This window comes from Glandiceps talaboti, chromosome 8, assembly GCF_964340395.1.
Source record: "Glandiceps talaboti chromosome 8, keGlaTala1.1, whole genome shotgun sequence".
NCBI lineage: Eukaryota > Metazoa > Hemichordata > Enteropneusta > Spengelidae > Glandiceps > Glandiceps talaboti.
The window spans coordinates 4,287,434-4,310,000 of record NC_135556.1 but is presented as its reverse complement, the minus strand read 5'-3'; the positions used below and the strand labels follow the sequence as shown (position 1 = coordinate 4,310,000).

Below are 22,567 nucleotides of genomic sequence, written 5' to 3'. Positions count from 1 at the left end.
ACAAAATGAACAGTCTGATTCTAGGGGAGCATTCATTTTTTACGGGGAGGGGGGGTGGGGGGGTCGGTGGAATTTGAGGTATGAATTAAATGTAAAAAGCAACCCCCCCCCCTAAAAATTACTTTTCTAAAATTAGACCCCCCCCTAAATCCATCAATTGTAAAATGTGACCCCCCCCCTATAAAAATTTTTCACTTGATTTATAATAGATTTATGAAACACTTGACTTATATGAGTGTTTGTTCGACATATCACATAATGGACCATTAAACCTAGTCCATGTAGTTCCGTGACTTCCAAGTAGTACACTGTCTGCCTGATCTTGTTGTGTGAAAGAGTTCATTTTCAATGTCACTGCTATCACTTTCAGAGTCACTTTCCGAGTCACTTTCCTCTGATTCACCCAATTCATGTATCACTACATGTCCATCTTCTGATTCACTGTCTTCGTCCATCTCATCCTCTTCATCGCTCTCCTCCTCCTCTTTATCCCTCTCATGGTTCACTCTCAGACTTTCCAGTGTTGTTTGACACAGCTGCCTGCCAATGTGTGCTTCAACTATTTTCAGTTTGTCTTTCATTAGCATCTTTCTCTCAGTTGTCAATTTATGTCTGTTCATGTACATATCCAGGTCAGAAACTTTCAGCTTACGTAATTCACTGTTTCTGTACAGTGCATTCCAGTCATGGCTGTCATACTGTCGTGGTTGATCCACAGCATTAGCTTGGTTTCGCTTCTTTTTCTTGAGTCTTACAGTTTTCAATGTCTCTAAATGAATTAAGTAGTCAACTACCACTTTCTCAGGCACTATATACTTCTTTGAGAACTCAACAACTTTGTCATGGTAAGTGGTCAAAAATTAATTTGAATGAGTTCTGTTGTTTTTAAAGAGTTTTTAAAGAGTTTTAAAAGTGAGGTATGTCATTATATTGCCACAGCCTGAAAGTTTTATTTTTGTGATTCTGTGTTTTCTTTTTTTTACTTGTTATCACCTGATCAGACAGAATAAAGACATGTTTGTATTCTGTTTTGTACATTTTTTTGTCAATTCTGTTGTTTTTTGCTATGATTCCATACAAATCTGTTGTAAAAATTGACCCCCCCAAACCATTGGATATAAAATTTGACCCCCCCCCCTAAAAACTGCTTTGTAAAAGTCAACCCCCCCCCCGAATTCCACCGACCCCCCCCCCCCCTCCCCGTAAAAAACGAATGCTCCCTAGAGTTACAGATAGTCAACGAAGTATCTTTTTTTAGCACTGTAATGTGATATTTGCCAGAGCCTCGAGGACTGGCAAATTTGAATTTATCTCGATACAGTCACACGGACTCCCTCTCTAGTCAGGCAATGTATGTGTTCCTATTTTTTCGTGAGATTTTATAGGATCAACTTTGAAGGGGTCAGTTTCTTTGTACAGTTGTGATGGCTTGTTTGCAAATGTCTGGGTATTCCCGACAGGTTTGACAAAACGTAGTACAACTTTTGTCGTTATACTGCACTGTTGAACCATTATTAATACTGTTTTCCAATGTTCTTGTCGCATATTTCTGTCAATTCATTTTAAATCATTCAGTTTAAATCTGGTAAATTGTTTCCTTCCACGTTTACACACAGGGTGTTCAGGCTTAATTGGTTACGCTTATGAAAAACGAACAAACACAAGACATATGAACATTGACAAACATGACACCCGTGAAAGATAATGTTATTAAATACCAATATCAACGTGTCTATGAAACGAATATTGCATACATTTTCGAGTACTTTGGACAGTCACACTGTCAAATATCTATTTTATATAGTCATGTTTATATATAAGACTGCTGATTGTGTTTACTTTGACTCAAAGAGCCACAGATCAAGAACCAAATATTTCAAGCCCCTCTTTTCTGATCCTCAGCATTTACAAGCCCTTCTTTCACACGCCAAAATTCTTTCGTACCCCGTCTTCCTCAGTATATTCTGTACATTTCTCTAATTTAAAGTAAGAAAAACGATGAACATATTTGTTTCCTCTCATTATTCATACATTTCAACACATGTAAAAAAATATCATATTTTACAGCGAGGAGTATTTGAAAACCGAATACCATAGCAAAGGTGGTCCAATGACGGTCTCTGACGTTTTCCCTCGAACCAAATTTGGTGATATGATTGCTGAAGCAGGTAATAATAATTTGGTTGAGACAGGTCATTGCTTTTTTTAATTACACAGAAATATGTCTACACAGATCTTAGAGAGATAAAATATATTTAGAAAATGTCTTAAGATTTCATATGACTACATTTTAGATATTTCGAATTCTCTATTTTTTTATATCCATAGCTGAAGAATTAGGATATGAGTTGAAAGACTGTAACAACTGCATTGACATAGTAAGTCATTACTTCTGTAATTATGCATAACAGTAAAAAATATATTTTTGCTAGAAAGTTCTTGAAAACATTCACGAAATATAAAGTTGTTAATGTTATCTATGGCGCAAATAAATCAGTTATTTGTCGAGGATTGCATTACTCGAACAGGAGCAACTGCTTGATGCATACACATTAGTATTCGAGGTCAGAGGTTAGGCTAATGTATACGTAGATGTGGAACGGGTAAACTTCAGATATTGTAATCTCAGTCTAAAAGTGGACAGTACTGCCATCGTTTTGGCTCTAGCCTGGGATATGTCGAGTTGAAATTTTAGTATACTAATATTAATATGTACAGCTAACATTTCTTGGTAAAACATCCTATAATCTGTAAGACTCTTCCGCCTGTTAAAGGTGAAATCTGAACCCACATGGAGTAACATTTTGTACAGGAGCCGAATCTATATCTTTTGTAAATATTTAATTTTTTTTAGTCTTTTCCAATTTCTGAGTGTCCATAAATGGGGTAATCCGGTAGACATCTCAAATAAATAAATAAATAAATGGAAGTTTATCTAAAGATCATGTCTTTTATAGGTCGGGTTTGGGCGTGGTCAAGCAACCATCAAAGACGGTAAACGGGAAAGCACTGTAACAGCCTTTCTAAATCCTGTCAAGTCGAGGAAGAACTTAACCATCTGGACCGAAACCATGGCAACAAAGGTAGTCAGCTCGTTGTCTAAAATAAAATAGTAACAGCTATGGCAAAATGAAAAGAGTGGTGCCATTCTAAGATTCTGGTCTAAATCTGCTAATACGTTTTGAACGTACGTAGAAAGAATGCTTTATTTGGAAGAATTGTATAATATTTTGCTGTTATTCCCCAATATGTGTCTTCGTTCAGCCATGGAAAATAAAGGACCTCTGTCACTACGAGCCACTAGACGACTAGTGACAACCCTTAGGTCACAAATATTTTCCGGCTTAATGAAGAAAAATATTGTGGAATAACATAATTATACGGAAAATCGGGGAAAGTAATGATAATTTTGAACCCATACTTCGAACACAACAGAACAAATGAGGTAGACACGCGTTGTCGTGATGTAGAACGACCAGAGTATATATTCCATATTTTTGTTTTAAATGGCTCGCGCATTGATATTTTTGGCAATAATTGTTGGCATAACTTGTTTCTTTACAAAACATCACTTCCATGTTTTGAAATGAAGCACCAATGTGGTCATGCCGACAGTGTTCCTTTAATCTGTTGTCCAGGAGTATTTTATTTTGCAGGAATGAGAACTGTGACGAGTTTATGGATGTAAGAGTGTGTTTTAATCGATTGATGATCGTCTGTCTATACGTTATCACTGCTTCACTGTAGATACTTTTTGATGGAAACGCAGCTACAAAGTTGGAAGTTACCAGAAAGGGTACAAATGGAGTTGTGAATATAACCAAAGAACTCATACTATCTGCAGGAACCGTAGGGTCTCCCCAGGTATACTATATCGTATATTACTACTTTTTAAGAAGTTAGCATTCACGATACCTTTTATTGCACACTACATAACCTCAGACTACTCATTCAATAAACAAGCTCAAAAACAGGTTTAAATTAACACATACTAACCAGCCCCCACACATATATACACAACGTAACCTCCAAATTTGACAAGACTGCTGAATCCTTAGAAAACTTACAATCTTATTTCATGGTGACGTTAATGATAGCACATATTGAAATCACAATAACAACTAATATCAAAAGAACAAAAATCCCAAAACAAATGTATCAATATACGGAGCGCAGGAACCGTGCTACAAGCAAACAAACAAACAATGAAGCAAATAAATATGCATGGGTAAATGAACTTTCATTTTAAACTCATGTATAACTATCTACATACATGTGTATCAACGGGCCTGTATACTATTGAAATAATATACTATATTTCTATATATATAGTCATTCATAGTATATTTTTTCAATAGTATGCAGGCCCGTAAATACGTATATACATGTATACAGAAAGTTATACATGAGTTTGAAATGATATTCCATTTACCCATACATAGTTGTTTGTTTGTTTGTTTGTTTGTTTGTTTGGTTGGTTGGTTGGTTGGTTGTATGTATGACGGTTCCTGGGCTCGCTATGGTATCAATGAAAACACGAAACAATATTGTTAATTTAGAATTTGGCTTTTGGAATAAATCTTTTCTTCAATATTAACAATTTGAGTTGTACTTTAATTGTCTAAATTACATATCCTGTAGACACCAATCATATCAAGTTGTATTCCCAATTTACCAGTTGCTGATGCTGTCTGGAGTAGGACCTAAGGAACATTTGGAAGAGCTGGGAATACCAGTGTTTTGTGATCTTCCTGTTGGTGAGAATCTACAGGTATGAAGATGTAAACTGTTGGGGAATATTATATAATTAAATATGCGAGGGCTTGAATTAGACCATTATACTGTCAATAGTCAACATGGTGGATTCCATCCTGAATTTGGGAGACAGTAAAAATAGCGTTGCCAATCCACTTGGTGGGTTGTAATTGAATTGTTTGCATCTCTATCTACAATTGTTTGCAGTATTACTGATAAAGAGATCGATAGAATTTATAACAACTGATAAAACATTGAGGCCCCTCTGCCTGAAAAGAGGGAATTAGTTGTCACAGAAAGAAATTGCTCATGAAAGCACACAATCCCACATTTAGCTTAATTATTTAGTGATAATGTAAAATGGCTATTTTTAAAAAAGACACCAGTTTTCTATCACTAACAACACTGCGAATGCTGTGTTTGTTACAGGACCATATCATGACAACAATACGATTTAATGGATCTGGAGGTTGTTTTATACAGGTAAGATGGACACTGACCAAAGTTTCTTTGATTTTTAGTTTAATTTAAAAGTCCTATTTTCTAGACGAAGTAGTGTTTATATAGAAACACAGAAGGGATTCGATAAATGAATACAAATTCAGAAGAAAAAAATGTTATTGTAATGCAAGGAAAAATAGAACGGAGCCATGATTTCAAAGTGATTAATAGCAAGCTAAGTAAAAATAATATTTGTTCTCACAGGACGGACAGGACCGGCCAACCAAAAATGGCCTTGACTTCAGCGGACCTATAAAAACAAAGGTTAGTTATTGTATGATATAAAATATGACCTAGATTCATAAAAAATCAAAAAAATCGTTATCGTATGTGATGTACATTGGAACTGGCCAATGAAACTACAACTCGAATTCCTTTTGATCGGCACTGTATTCAGAAATTACAACTTACATGCACGTCATCGTAATGATGAGTTTGTTTTCATAAGACCTATCAGTGGTATTACAACCAAACCAGAGTGAGTATACAGTTTTATTTAGGCAGCAGTTTTTTTTGTAATTCAAATTACACAATCGAAATACAGTTAGCACGCACGTACGCAAATGGAATGTTACTTTTTACCTTACTGAGAACACAAATAAAAAACCTTGTGTTTGATTTTCCTTGTTTCATCCGACAGTTATGTTGATTTTTGTTCAAAGTTAGATAAAATGTATCATCATTAAAGTCAACCTTTGACTTTTCGTGGTTCTCCCTGAAATGGAGATTGATTTTTTTTCTGACAGGAGAATTTGCCATGGCCAGATATCCAACTTCTCTACAGTCCAGATTTCTATCATTTTGGAAGTGGTGAAAAAGAAAAACGCGGCCATGATGATAGGTAAGTATTGTTACAACGCTGAATTTAGGCTATGGCAATATTGACCTATTTTCAGTGGAAAGCTCAAACTCACTCAGTCTGCAGTCTCAGGGGTACCAGTTCGCAGGACACGTATTCTGTAAAAGACTCACAAAGGACTCAAATATTACTTTTGGGTTGAATGACATACGATTTGCAGCAATAGGAGCAATTCAATCAAACTCCTCAATTTAGTTGCAACCTACGGTGGATGAGGGGTACAATTTCCGCGCTCTCAATGACTGGGCATTTCAAAGCAATTTCTGAGCTCTCAATGACAGAGTTCAAAGCAATTTCAGCGCTCTCAATGACAGAGTTCAAAGCCATTTTCTGCACTCTCAACGACTGGGCGTTTCAAAGCAATTTCAGCGCTCTCAATTCATAACTGGGCGTTTCAAAACAATTTCTGCGCTCTCAATGATAGAGTTCAAAGCAATTTCAGCACTCTCAATGGCAGAGTTTCAAAGCAATTTCCACGATGTCAGACATTTCCGCAACAGAAACGATTTCGCTGACGTACAGAAGTGGAATCCCCACAAGTCACATGTTAGTGACATATGTTTCATGTGTACACACGTACAAGTACAGAATTTGGCTGATTTGACCCTAAGGGAGCCGTCATTATTTACAGTTGGGGGGGGGGGGTTACTTGAAATTTGGAGTTGGTCGGGGGGGGGGGGGCTACCGAAAAATGAGGGAATGGTAGGGGGGGGGGGTACACACAAATCTGTTTCGAAAAAAAAAACCTTGTGTATACAGTATCAGAATTATTTAACCCGTTACATAAAATGTAACTTTCTTAACATTTTAAAACAAATAGAAAATATTTTCAAAACATTAAAACTCTTGGTTTTCCTAAATAATTGTTTATGTACTACATGTACAATGTGGAGTTGTGTGTGAAGTAGAAACTAAATTATATAACAATATCTTAAAATAAATATGTGAGTAATATAAACTAGTATAAACTCTGAAAGCAAACTTTGAATCAATTAGTTGTCAGGTTGTCACCCATTTTGTAAATATGTACTGAAGTCATTATGATTTGACAGGTGTCACTGTAACACTAGCTTGCCATCACTAGTTTGTTTCAGCTTAGAAGTGTCTCTGCTTTGTATTAAATAAGGTAACAATTCTGATTGCAAATATATCAATGGAAAGTCTCGACTAGTAAAACACATTGCATACAGTCTCGTAAATTTCACCTGATTATTTCACTCTTTGGATAATTGACTACTAAAAGCAAAGCTATGCATTGATGCAATACCTGTAAGCAGACAGATGACCATTCCAACAAACTTTGGGTAATTTGGCTTACTTTAATATCACAAATTATTGTGATAGTTACCCTTACTCTCACAAGACTTGCCTTGTTTCTGGTGAGTCTAAATTATTTAAAGTACAAAGATGTGACACAAGGGTTGTGACTGGATTTGTTGTTGCTTATCTGTCTTATCTGTGGCAAAACTTTATCAGTACACTATTGTTTTTCTTTTAATTAAAAAAACCAAATAAAATATCAACTTTGTCATATATTTATGTAAAATACTGATATAATTATGTGTAAATGTAAGAAATTCCTTCTGCAAAAACTGTTTTTCCAATAAAATTTGAATTAAGTGGTGTCAGAAATTATGTACATATTATATTAACTGTATACTGTAAAACAACTGGTACTTGTACAGATCATAAAATTTTCATTACCCTGAAAACTTCAACCCTGCATGCAGTCAATAACATCAGCCAAACACTTAAAACAATTACTTCTAAAAAAATCGCATATATCCACATCAAGTTATCATTATGATTGGTACAGTGGATTTTGACTTTAAAATTTATGTTGTTCACGTGCGCACGCGCGCGTACACACACACACACACACACACACACACACTTCTCTGACTATACACACAGAATTAAGTTGTTTCTCCAACTAAACTACTGAGTTGGATCATTATTTTTTATGTTCATGTTCAAATGCTATGTTTGTTTTGTTCATGTTCATGTCAGGTGTGTGTGTGTGTGTGTGTGTGGGGGGGGGGTCATTGATTTTCCGCTGCAGGATGGGGGGGGGGCGGCAGTTGATGAAATTCCACTTCTTATCAACCAATTCCTCCGGACCCCCCCCCCAACGTAAATAATGACGGCTCCCTAAAACTAAGGTAAGCCAGGAGTCCTGCAGAAGTTCAATTGTTGTATGCAAGAAGTTTAGAAAGATTGGTACCCCATCTATAAACTGTAACAATGCGCTTAGTTTGCTTGAGGGAGAAATAATCACTTTACAAATGCCAGTTGATGTTCATGAACAATAAAAATGTCTTCAGCAGAAAATGTTGCAGAACATGACAGTAATTTGTAACTCATTTATGTCCACCATATGTAATATCAATTTTATGTCCTTGAATGATTGAAATTATGTAGCCCAGACACTTCGCAAATGTATTGATGATGTATCAATCTGAGACTACCAATAGTTTGAGATTGAAAGATAGTCAGTATGCAGACAGAGTATCGAGGATAGACTTCATGTGTTATCATCAGAATGTTGAAACAACTATTCCAACATTGGTTGCAGTCAGTATATATGAAAGTTATCAAGAAATTGATATTTGTGCAAGATGAAAGGACTATGATGAGTTTTTATGTAGGATTACTCAGAGTGCACATTAGTTTTGATTCAGCACTCCAAAAAAGTTAATGGAATAAGTCATTTACAATTGGCAACGGTATTTCGAAATACGATACCCGTCGGCGTAATGGTACGGTCGATTTGATGTACATTGAGGGATGCAAGATAAACTTGGGGTCAGGTCACAGGTCAAAGATCACTTCGTTAGTGTAAAAATAGTGTTTACATAAATAACAGGCCTTTTTTAGGCATTCTAGCATCCTGACAGTACTGCAAAGGTGTGATTTAACTATGCGTGTCATCTTTTCAGTGATGAGTGCCATCTTTTGTTTTTCACGCGCAACATGCATTATAGGGTTCGGAACAGGGCCAGGGCGCCCTGGCCAAACAATGACAAAGCGTTTTGACTACCGAACGTGCCCCTGTTACTGTAGTTATCAATGACAATGTGTACACATGTGCACCGTCACATGTGTCCACAATTACCAGTTACATGTACTTAAGGGTCATGACACGTCACTAACATGTGACTTGTTGGGATTCCACTTCTGTACGTCTGGGAAATCGCTTCTGTCAGAGAAACTGTTTCTGTTGCGGAAATGTCTGACATCACAGAAATTGCTTTGAAACTCTGTCATTCAGAGCAGGGCAATTGCTTTGAAACTCTATCATTGAGAGCACTGAAATTGCTTTGAACTCTTATCATTGACAGCGCTGAAATTGCTTTGAAACACCCAGTTATTGAGAGCACTGAATTGCTTTGAACTCTGTCATTGACAGCGCTGAAATTGTTTTGAACTCTGTCATTGACAGCGCTGAAATTGCTTTGAACTCTGTAATTGACAGCACTGAAATTGCTTTGAACTCTATCATTGACAGTGTTGAAATTGCTTTGAACTCTGTCATTGACAGCGCTCAAACTGCTTTGAAACGCCCAGTTATTGAGAGCACTGAATTGCTTTGAAATGCCCAGTCATTGAGAGCGCTGAAATTACTTTGAACTTGTAATTGAGAGCACTGAAATTTCTTTGAACTCTGTCATTGAGAGCGCTGAAATTGCTTTGAAACGCCCAGTCATTGAAAGCGCTGAAATTGCTTTGAAACGGCCAGTCATTGAGAGCGCTGAAATTGCTTTGAAACGCCAAGTCACTGAGAGCGCTGAAATTGCTTTGAAACGCCCAGTCATTGACAGCGCTGAAATTGCTTTGAACTCTATGATTGAGAGTGCTGAAATTGCTTTGAAACGCCCAGTCATTGAGAACGCGGAAATTGCTTTGAACTCTGTCATTGACAGCGTTGAAATTGCTTTGAAACGCCCAGTCATTGAAAGCGCTGAAATTGCTTTGAAACGGCCAGTCATTGAGAGCGCTGAAATTGCTTTGAAACTCTATCATTGAGAGCGCTGAAATTGCTTTGAACTCTATGATTGAGAGCGCTGAAATTGCTTTGAACTCTATGATTGAGAGCGCTGAAATTGCTTTGAAACGCCCAGTCATTGAGAGTGCTGAAATTGCTTTGAACTAACTTGTCATTGAGAGCACTGAAATTTCTTTGAACTCTGTCATTGAGAGTGCTGAAACTGCTTTAAAACGCCCAGTCACTGAGAGCGCTGAAATTGCTTTGCAACTCTATCATTGAGAGCGCTGAAATTGCTTTGAACTCTGTCATTGACAGCATTGAAACGCCCAGTCATTGAAAGCGCTGAAATTGCTTTGAAACGGCCAGTCATTGAGAGCGCTGAAATTGCTTTGAAACGCCCAGTCACTGAGAGCGCTGAAATTGCTTTGAAACGCCCAGTCATTGACAGCGCTGAAATTGCTTTGAACTCTATCATTGAGAGCACTGAAATTGCTTTGAAACGCCCAGTCATTGAGAGCGCGGAAATTGTTCCCCTTATCCACCGTAGCAACCAGACATCAAAGTTCTTTTGAGTGTTTTCTTCTCTACCAGGCTCTGTTCACGGAGTACATTCAAAACCCATGTCCCACCATCAACCTCTTTGCCAACTAACTGTGTTTGAGATCAAATTCCATCTAGCTTCAACCGCATACGTCATCAAACGTTTATTTAAAATAGTGTTCATTCCGTAATACAAATATGGTCAACAAACATGTTGTTTACAACAAAAGTCACTCTCTTATCCTTATTTAGTAAGTATTTATCAATACAATTAATTCAATTCAGCATTAGACAGTTAAATGAACTTTCTAGAATAGTCTTAGTTAAACAGCTGTTGAAATCAACTGGGACACAATTTATCACTTGTCATGACATGTGACCTCCACTTATTAAGATAGAATAACATTACTTGACCCACGACTCTGTCTCATTAATAAATGTGACCTTACATGTGTCTTCTTGTCAATTGTAGAATAATGTTTACTTGACACAATTATTTACGATTGTGTGACTCGTAACAGTATTAGCTGGATGTATTCAGAAAATTGGTAAACAGATATACTTGGTTTTTGTTTTACGTGAATATGTATGCAAGACCTTTAGCCCAGTTTAAAAATAGGCACATCTAGTGCACTCTACTCTAAATGTACTACATCCGCACTATATTTAATTCAGAATTTTCAGAAATGTAGCCTTTAACCTTTAACGTTACCGTTTCATACAGCGTTTCATACCAAGTAAACGATCCGGACCATAAACTTACCCGTTTTCTTAAACGAAAAGGATAAAATAAAACTGCTTTTGTAGGTTCGATGAGACATTTCATTACACTAATGTGAGAAAAGAAGATATGTCTACCAAGGAAGGGCTGACACTTATGTCAGCTTTGTTACACCCAAAGAGTGTTGGAAATTTGAAACTGAAAAGTAAAGATCCTCTCGAACCCCCATTAATGGACCCCCACTATTTAGAGGAACAAGAAGATGTGGAAACAATGATAAGGGTAAGTCACTAAACCTTTACGTCCCAGATGTGGTTTGCACTGAAGGTGTGAGGTGAAGAGAAGAAAAGCATAAATTCTGAAAAAAACATATCCAAACAGTAAAGGTTTTTTTTTTCAAATTCTGTGCGGATGCTGCTGCAGGAATTCATTCAAAATTAATGTAATTTGGACATTCTGGAAGACAATATCGGATATGCTATTCCAAATTATTCGTCGCCTTACATGACACAAATTGTTCTGGTATATGGAAACCCCCTATGATGCTTTAGATCTACTTGACGGATTAAGGAAGACGAGCTTGGGAGGTGTTGTCCTGATACGTTGACGTTCCTCCCCATGCAAAAAGGCACCGAAATCAATATCTACACACACACATACATACATATATACATACATACACATACACGCACAATGAATTTCATTTTATTCCATAATCAACTAGGGCATACGAGTCATCCAAAAGCTGTCATGTACAAAGACCATGAAGGACTCTGGGTGAGTGATGAGGTTTTTGTCTAAATTTTTGAGAATATATTTGTAATCTATTACTTTTAAAACGACTAGCAATTTTACAATTTATACTTTAAATGGGAGTTTGTTCAATACAATGTTGCCATATATATACCCCTTTAACCAGTGTTTCAATGACTTATTTCTGTCTATATGTAATGTTGCACCTTCATGATGGGAAAACAATCTAGACAAAAAATGAAAATACCATTTTCAAGCGTTTACTATTTTCAAGTGCCTGAAAACCACCAAATGCCACATATGAAAAGTAATGATATCATTCAAAATTTCCAATGGGATGACATTTGATTTCTAATGAACTAGCCAGGTTAGACTATGTTGTCAATTCTAGGATAATTAAACTTACAATACTCGATTATCTATTCGTCACAGTATCACTCCAGAACTCTTTAAGTTTGACAACTGCCCTCACGAGATGGATAGTAATGGCTATTGGGAACACGTGGTCCGACACGTCACACATACAATATGGCATATAATTGGCACTTGTAAAATGGGCGCCAAGGATGACAAATCAGCTGTTGTAGACCCTTCTTTAAGGTCAGACTATTTTCGTTCTTTTTTCCAAGAAAAGTCACTTTATGAATATTCATTTTTTTCTATTACAGGAGAAATGAAGTTGCCTTGGTGTTTCACTATACATGATGTTATTTGTAACATATAGATGTACACGATTCAACTCTAGATTGGCAATAACAGAGTAACAACTTACACAGCAGGATCCTTTACCCAATCACATTGAAAAGTGATAAAGTAGGACTATTATGGTACACTATAGTAGAAAAAGACTTCTGAGTAAATAATTACACATGAATTTGATTATTTCAATGGCCTTAGTTGATTACTTTCCAACTGATAACCAACAATGTAATTTGCATACTAATACCACAGACACATGTCTGTGCTTATACATCCCCATTTGGTAAGTGCACTACCGCGATAATATTTTTTGATTTGCATTTGAATTTCTCCCTCTGTGACGTGTATAAAAAAAATTGTGTCTCGTGAGTTAAGCACCAAGGTACTTTCATTTCCCCTGTAGTTGTTAACCTCTACGTTCACCATTTTATAATGATTTATGATCAGTATACATGATCCACTTGTCTGTCATGCAATACTCGATGTTTTGTAAGGACGCCACATCCGACAACACTACACTCAATTTTGGGAACGTTCAAAAATAGTATACATACAGCATGATATTTGTGACTTAATTATGATTCAAAATATTTACCCAAGGCCCAGCTGGAATCGGTTGCCTTGATACACTTCTAAGTGTGCATTACATTGATTTGATGAATAAATCTGTTCTATTTTACGATCAAAATCTACCTACACATTTGTACCTGCAACACATTATCGCCACAGTTGTTTTAGCAGGTGGTTACAGCTAACGACTGTCCTTTGACACAGTGTAGATACGTCCGACAAGTACTACACTGACCAAGAGTAATTACTGAACACACATTGGGATTTACAGAGCTATGTGGTTTCAGTCTATCAAATGCCCCTTCAGAAGTGAATACATTTTCAGTTCAGCGTGTCGTAAATGACACTGATTTCATAACATAAGAAGATGTATGTGAAATCAATTACAGTCCCATTGTGAAATGACACCGAAATTGCTTCTAACGATATGGTAAACTTATAAATGGGAGAATTAGATGTTGCGGGTAGGTGGATTTTAATTGTATCATTAATCAAAGAAATGGCGTCAGGTGGTGTGAAGTTGTGGTTCGGAAAGCATTCATCAATTGAATGTACAAGAAATATCAGTTGTGGTAGGCTGATACAATTAATTTCTACAGTTTTCTTTTTCGGTACAGAGTTCGTGGTATAAACAACGTCCGTGTCATTGATGCCGCCATCATGCCACATTTGACGTCAGGAAATACAAATGCACCTACAATAATGATTGGTGAAAAGGGAGCAGATTTGATCAAGAAAGAAAACAAATGAAGAAGCTGTGAAGTGTATCGATGGTTGCATTTTCCGTAATGGCCTCTTTGGCCATGAACCAGCCATTCCATATTGTCACTTGTTCAAATAGATGTTAATTTGAAAATTTTGCACTGTACTCTCTTACTAACCCTTTTCCAGTTCTACAGTTTACGTCATAGACTCAAAAGTTACATCATTCATAATATAGACTATATATTATGTTAATATTACGTATATAGTCAACCGTAATAGGACACGCCAGGCTGCAAACAGGAAAGTGACAATATAGCGCCCTCGCTCAAATTGGGGTTATTATAACCTCATTGACACATTGTACTGTTTCTTACAGGTTAGAGGTTTGTCCTTGTCTTCTCTGGACGTGTATAAATCAAGGATATTTTTCGTATTGTTCAGACATTGCGGAAAGCAGCAACGCATATGATTAATTGAGTAACCTATACCACGTAACTCTCAAGGTATACAAAGACAGGAAGTAGAGCGCCATCATGGTAAATTTTGGAAAGGTCTATTGATACTGGTGATTATACAGACACGAATAGTTCAGTGCTTAGGATCGCAGATGATACATTCCAAGAAATCTGTCTAGATCATTCTTAGACTAACTGTTGGAAACGAAATTCATACTGAGCTTGAGTTAATTTTAGGATTCTGACTGGAAGCTTCTCATCCAATCTAATTAACGTAATTTTGACCAATCATGAATGTAATCTCTTCCCTATTGATTAATCAAACTCTTTTCCTTAGTAATCAATCACACAAAAGGTCAATATCAAGCGTGATGACAAAGCATTAATAATATCATGATAAAGTTTATCAATAGTCATCAAGTGTGAGGGATGCTGACATGTGGTGTCACGACATGTAAAAGCGCCTCTATTGAAACTCATATTTTTAAAATTTTGTTCGCTACAATTGTAATAATCGATATGAAGTTAAACACAACTATTAAAGAAATAGTACTTACTGAACTTCAGCCCGGATTGCGTTATTCTTGCTTTAAAGCCAGGTTTAGTGTTGTTTCTACAGCTTCAATGTCTTTAATAGTCTGTATATTCTGATGACGTAAGCTTTCAAGTTGACACACGACATACATAGGACACATACAGGAAAGTGTGAAAAAGTTGTCTCGTTAGCCAATATACTACTCTTGACCTCTTTTGACCTCGAAAACAATGCAGCGTCACGTTGATACAACCATTAAACAGAATATTTTAAATTCAACTTATTTAGTGTTTTGTTCGTTTTTTCTTTAATTGTGTGTGTGAGCGAGAGCGAGAGAGAGAGAGAGAGTGTGTGTGTGTGTGTGTGTGTGTGCGCGCGCGCGCACGTACGTGTGTTGTTATAACTGTATAGAGTGGGTATACCCTATCTAAATCACCATTCCATAACCATATGTATGTATGTATGTATGTATGTATGTATGTATGTATGTGTGTGTGTGTGTGTGTGTGTGTGTGTGTGTAATAAATGCCATCCGGTTCAATACACGCCGACCGTATACGTAGGAGGCGTGTATTGCCCGGATGGAAATTTAACGCCCACACCGGAGTATGTATATATGTATGTATGTACGTACGTACGTACGTATGTATGTATGTATGTATGTATGTATGTATGTCCAATACAGCAAAACTGCAGTTGTTAGTTGTCTAAATAGAAGCGAACATGAACCACGATCTGTCTTAATGGGTTTCATGCTGGAATTCGGTGTTTTAGAATTGATCATGGGTTTTCCCAAACTGAATGCTCCCCTCCCCCTTTCCCAGCTCTGCTGACCATACCATAAGTGACCAATTGTAAAAGAGCACCAATGGCGTTGTAACACAACCGTATTTTATCTGATAATTTTCAAAAAATATTTATCGAAATGCAGTGTGCGAAATTAATGGAAACTGACTGTTGGTCGTAAGGGCCGATTAGTTGCAAAAGCTGTTGGTCCTAATGGGAAACGGTAGGTCCCTACTCGATACACGTGATAAACCCCAACCCCAATCCACTCACCAATACTTGGCACGTTGTGCATGTATGTATGTATGTATGTATGTATGTATGTATGTATGTACGTACGTACGTACGTATGTATGTGTTACGAGTCACATATCTAAAATATATCCATTCAGGACATTTTGGTAAATTTTCATTATGAACTCTAAATTGAAGTCAAAAGCATTTAAACTTTGTACATACAGTGACATTCCGTTGCGTAACAACATAGGTCCTTGACATCTCAACATCGCTATTTCGTACCAGGTACGATTGAACTGTCAACAAGTTTTATTAGCGGGTTTTCACCTAAGCACTTATACCGACGGTCAACTACGATCCCCTCGTTAATGAGATATTCATATGCAAATACGGACGTTAACCTGACTGAACACGACCTAAACAACAATACAGACTCATTAGTCTTTTGACAATATTTAACGTCATTGAAACCATCTGTAATTCTATATGCAAATCTTTAGATTCCACCAATCAAAAATTGTGGTATTGCTCAGACACTGCAGCAGTAGCCGGCGGTTTTAGAAACAGGTGTTCTCTCAACTTTAGAACACTGTAGCGTCATTGGCTAACGTTGGAAGACTCTGGCATGCAAATTATAATGAGATGTCCATTGAAATATTGAAGTATCAGGTTAAATCATCCTTAACGGAAGACAAACTTTGCACTGTAACTAGACAAAGAGTAGAACTGTGTTGATTGGCAAGGGCATTTAGAGACTTCTCTCTAATATCTAATATTTTACTGACTTAATAATTAGAAAGTACGAACTATGAAAATTAAAAGGTCGAAATATTCACGGAAATAAACCGTTAATCCTCATTGGACATGCGTTCGTAGGTTGTCTAGCCTGGTTGCTTTCAAAGTGGAAGTGAAGAACGGTAATGGTGTTACTTATGTTCTGCTTTAATTCCATGAATTTGACAAGACATTTTTTATGCCAACCTGTATTTGTCAGAGGTGAAACTCCAGAGTAAAAGTAGTAAAAGATAGTTATAGTTATACATGTACTTGGAATTCAACAAGCTCTGGTGATTCTCCCCAGTACGTAGTCGACCAGCACAGTTACGCAACCATATCGTACCATTACTTGTACTTACTCTTTGTCATGTTAATTTCTATAAGTCGACTTTCGTCGAAGACGCTATTGTCAATGAATTACTTAGTGGGTGTTCACCTGTAGAAGCACTAATTTAGCCAGGAGCACACTAGAACAATCAGCTGAGTAAAATTTCACTGGTGACAATTTCCTCACGCCAATTCCTCTCCTGTGAGGGCACATTTTGGTGAGATTTTGGTCGTGAGCCAAATATATAGCGTGTTTGATAATTTTGGCCAAAAGTGAATATTTCCTCATGTGTGCACCTGAATGTGAGCATTCTCCTCACGACTTTCTCATAAGAGCGCATGCTTTGCGATAACATAATTACAAAATGTTTGCCCCAGTCTAAAGCACAGATGAATAAACTTCTACGTCAATAACTACGGTATTACATAGTTTTAAGAAACTCTCAACCTGATAACATTGTGACATCATTAGCTGACGTTGTACAAGTTGGTATGCAAATTAATGTTATGAGATGTCAGTTGAAATATTGAAGTGTCAATTTCAACAAGTTCAACCATCTTTAACGGAAACGAAACTATGCAGTGTATCACAACAAAAAAGAGTTGAAATGTTTGGGGTGAAATTTACCAAAAATTATTTCTATTTGGTTTGTATATGACAGAGCTATATTTTGGTAGAACTGCTCAATACACACCGGTGCATTTGAAATAGCCAAGCGAAAAACAATAATTAGAATAGAAAATGTATTGTTAATTGTTCCGAGAGAGTCAATAGGACAGTACAATACAGCTATTTTGAAACGAATCCGATATTTCAATCCATCTTCTGAAAATGAAATCATGGTCCTAGTCAAAACGTCGCATTCGTTTCTAATTTAACTTTCCAAAGTATCTGTATTTTACTATATACGCTGGACACTTCTCTAACGTCTGTGATTGTACTGTTTTAATAATTAGAAAGTACTATCCCTCAACTTAAAATATTTGCGGCAATTAACGACCATTCCTCATATTGACTTGTATTTATCAGTTATCTACCCTGACTACTTTCAAAGGAAGCCTTTAACAACTGTTGTAACCGAGAGTACTACTAGTATTGATGTTTTGTGTTTGTTCAACGGATTGGACAAGACATTTTTATGAACCTTTATTTTTGCCGCAGGTGAAACTGGAGAGGATAAGTAGCATAACAAAGTTATAAGATTACTTCGAATTCGACAAGCTTGGAACCCCCCCCCCCCCCCCCCAGTAGGTTGTCGAGCAGCTCAGTAACGCAACCTTTTACCGTTATTTGTACTTAGTCTTTGTCAGGATAATTTCCATACGTCAACTTTCGTTGGAGACAAATATGTCGATTGATTATTGACCTTTTCGTTGGTCATTTCGATTTATCCGTTGCACGTATTAGCATAACAATGGATTTTCGTCGGCTTTCGTTCTAAATGTTTTCGTTCTAAAATTTGCATACGTCCACTTTCGTCGACGTTAAATATTATCAATAGATTAATGAGCTTTTCGTTGGCCATGTCGATTTTATACGTCGCTCTGTATTTGCATAACAATAGATTTTCGTCGGCTTTCGTTCTAAATGTTTTCGTTCTAAAATTTGCATACGTCCACTTTCGTCGACGTTAAATATTATCAATAGATTAATGAGCTTTTCGTCGTCCATGTCGATTTATACGTCGCTCTGTATTTGCATAACAAAAGATTTTCGTCGGCTTTCGTTCTAAAATGTTTTCGTTCTAAAATTTGCATACGTCCACTTTCGTCGACGTTAAATATTATCAATAGATTAATGAGCTTTTCGTCGGCCAAATCGATTTATAAGTCACTGCATTTGCATAACAATAGATTTTCGTCGGCTTTCGTTCTAAAATGTGTTTTCGTCTGTTTTCGTTCAATTTGCATACGTCCACTTTCGTCGACGTTAAATATTGTCAAAAGATAATGAGTTTCGTCGATTTATACGTCGCATTTTATTTGCATAAGGATATCATATTTTTGTTTCTATTTTTTTCCCTGTCTGCACAGTCAAGTAACTTGTTTTGTGAATGCATGAAGCCAATGAGGCGAAGAAGCCGGGAACAAATAACCGATCTCTAGTCCAAAAGTGTTGCAAAAAGCTGTGAAACTTTAACTAACGTTGATGTAGTCATGACGTATGCATTCGACGATCGGGTTGTTGTGTATTGTCGACCAGCACCATTACGAAACACACTATACATCCTTTATAACTGGCTATCAAGGTATCAATAATCATAACGTGTTCAACATGATCACAATATTCCGAGTCCACCCTGTCATAAATTCTGGTCGTTTCCTATTTGTGCGAACAATGACCTGTTCTGATGACGTTGGACAACATCCCTTATTCTACGTCTTACTACAGTAGCAGAACGAATAATGTAAATGTCTTGCACATCTCGAGGAAGAATGTGTCATGCACGGACATGATCTGCTATCAGTTGACAATTGTTAGCATACTGACCCATAGCTTCCAAAATCAATTGACGTTCGGTACGTGTCACAGGAACCCGGATAACACGTCCGCACCCGGCCATTTTTTCACAATTCCCTGGAGCACGTGTTCGAATTACTATGATAACTATTTCTAACATATTACATGAATTCTATATTTAAAAAGAATTAGAAGGAAAGTGAACAGATGGTTCAAATCGTGCAAAATCAATACGTTCTCGTCTCAAGCTTGCAATTCCAAACCCATCAACCAATCGCCATGTTCTTTTAATTCATTAACACCTGCAAACAGGTGTACAAGAAATGTATTGACAAATCTGTAAGCTTGTGATAATGAAATGCAAGTTACTTGACAAAGGAAACATTCTCTTTCACCCACTCGGGCTGAAGACGTTAAATATTGTCAATAGATTAATGAGGTTTCAGTCGATTTATACGTGGCATCTATTCATGCTTACGTTCGTATTTGCATATCAATAGTTGTCCGTCTGCATATATCGTTCGTCTACGCTTAGGTGAAAACCCACTATTATGACATGACTATTTTATGGTCTTTGAGATATGAACTTGTATTACTAATCTAGGGAAGGTGATTGGATATTAGATCTCAGATGATGTCTTTCATCATAAGACTTAAGAATACGTCATACTCTAAGAATAGAGATTTTGTGTAAACTTTGAAATGTATTTAAGTGGGGTTTTTAGCCCATCTCGAGAGGAGAGGAGGAGACGGAGATTGGTCATGTAATAAAATCAACCAAGTGGTTAGCTTGGCGTTCGTTGAACCAGATACGTATGTTTCGTTGTGAGTTCTACTCAACACAATTCAAGTCGGTACGGTACCTCGTAGAAGAGATGGTTTGAGAAGAAACTAATTGGTCGGCTAATTCAACGTTATAGTCTTGAATGGAGTAGACTGACGATTTGGAACAGCAGTACGAGTGATGAGTACTTCCCCGTTTGAACATTAAATATCGATAAACTGCACAGTAAGCCGATCAACAGCGTTTCAATGGTGGAGTAAATCCGGGGCTTGGCCATGTATCTGGTTCTAGAACTGACATTGTATTCTCCGAAACTAATGAACTCCGAAATGAACGATTGACACTTAAGTAATACACTGTAACAGTTGTATGATTGAACTTGATGGACCGCACCCAGTATGTTCATTTGCCGTAACTATATGGACACTGATGTATTAATGATTAACGTTTTTTCAACTTACAACACATAATGGGACTTGACCTATTGCCGCCCAAATTTACAGGCGATGAAATAGTGAAGAAATGGCTTTGTAAATTCGATGCATTTATTAGTTTGAAAGGATACAACAATGACCAAAGTTTGCATACCTTCACTCTATTGCTAACTGGAGAGGCCGAACGATGGTTTGTATCATTACCAGAAGACGTTGCAGTCAACTGGGCTTACGTGCGACAGGCTTTCATAGGGCGTTTTCAAGATGGGGGTCCAAGATGGAAAGTGGACCAAGACTTGCAGAGAATCAAACAAAGTGACGATGAGAATATTGAAGAATATGCATCTCGTGTAAGGGACATATTGTGTCGTTATGGTAGAGATATTAATGGCGAGGAAATCTTGAGTATTTTTTTGCAGGGGATGAGACGTTCGTTATTTGGACCTGTTGTTCTGAAAGAGCCAACGAGCTTCAGAGAAGCAGTGCATTTTGCACGTTTAGCAGAAATGGTACAGGATTTGGATGGTCAAGGGAAAATGGGAGTGGAAAAGTCAACATCGGATCCAGGGGCCAGCGACCGTGACATCCTTCAGCAAACATGTGACTCTCTTACTGACGCACTCAACTTGAATACCCGTCTACATGAACAGCTTATTTCGAAGATGACATCACAAGACAAGCCAAACAGGGACGATCAACATTTCACAAGTCATGCGGTAAGACAGAACACTTTCAAATCTGATCCATACTCTCGAGAACTTAAGACTAATAGACATGGACCAACTTATGGAGGTCAACAGATCAGATCAGGTGAACCAGTATGTCGATTATGTAACAAGCCAGGACACACTAGCCCTTCATGTGTAATGCACAGTGATCGTCAATTAAATAGTAATACATGTTATGCAATTTATTTTAACTTTATTTAGTTAAGTCACATGATAACTGATTCACTTTAATTTAAAACAATGTTGCATTACTACTCTAGTATTGCATTTCAAGTATTGCATATGAATTTTAGATTCATTTTTTTAACATTTCACTTTCTTTATATTTCTTAGTTAGGCAAGATGGTACGATATTTTTCGTGAGGAGAGATGTCAATCATTTATGTTGAAGCGAGGGCGCTTCACAGTGAAGGTGGGCGCTGTGTTACGAGTCACATATCTAAAATATATCCATTCAGGACATTTTGGTAAATTTTCATTATGAACTCTAAATTGAAGTCAAAAGCATTTAAACTTTGTACATACAGTGACATTCCGTTGCGTAACAACATAGGTCTTTGACATCTCAACATCGCTATTTCGTACCAGGTACGATTGAACTGTCAACAAGTTTTATTATGACATGACTATTTTATGGTCTTTGAGATATGAACTTGTATTACTAATCTAGGGAAGGTGATTGGATATTAGATCTCAGATGATGTCTTTCATCATAAGACTTAAGAATACGTCATACTCTAAGAATAGAGATTTTGTGTAAACTTTGAAATGTATTTAAGTGGGGTTTTTAGCCCATCTCGAGAGGAGAGGAGGAGACGGAGATTGGTCATGTAATAAAATCAACCAAGTGGTTAGCTTGGCGTTCGTTGAACCAGATACGTATGTTTCGTTGTGAGTTCTACTCAACACAATTCAAGTCGGTACGGTACCTCGTAGAAGAGATGGTTTGAGA

General features: G+C 37.0%; 1 protein-coding gene across 1 annotated transcript in view; it reads left to right on the top strand.

Moving 5' to 3' along the window:
• Positions 1–15,326, top strand: part of LOC144438519 (glucose dehydrogenase [FAD, quinone]-like) — a 22,628-nt gene extending 7,302 nt beyond the window's left edge. The window contains exons 4-15 of the mRNA XM_078127579.1: positions 2,068–2,168; positions 2,329–2,378; positions 2,958–3,083; positions 3,748–3,864; positions 4,679–4,771; positions 5,185–5,238; positions 5,461–5,520; positions 6,003–6,097; positions 11,451–11,646; positions 12,089–12,141; positions 12,550–12,717; positions 14,004–15,326. Coding sequence (XP_077983705.1) covers positions 2,068–2,168; positions 2,329–2,378; positions 2,958–3,083; positions 3,748–3,864; positions 4,679–4,771; positions 5,185–5,238; positions 5,461–5,520; positions 6,003–6,097; positions 11,451–11,646; positions 12,089–12,141; positions 12,550–12,717; positions 14,004–14,136 — 1,246 coding nt within the window. The 3' untranslated portion in view covers positions 14,137–15,326. The remainder of the gene's footprint in view (positions 1–2,067; positions 2,169–2,328; positions 2,379–2,957; positions 3,084–3,747; positions 3,865–4,678; positions 4,772–5,184; positions 5,239–5,460; positions 5,521–6,002; positions 6,098–11,450; positions 11,647–12,088; positions 12,142–12,549; positions 12,718–14,003) is intronic.
• The last annotated feature ends 7,241 nt before the right edge of the window (positions 15,327–22,567 follow it).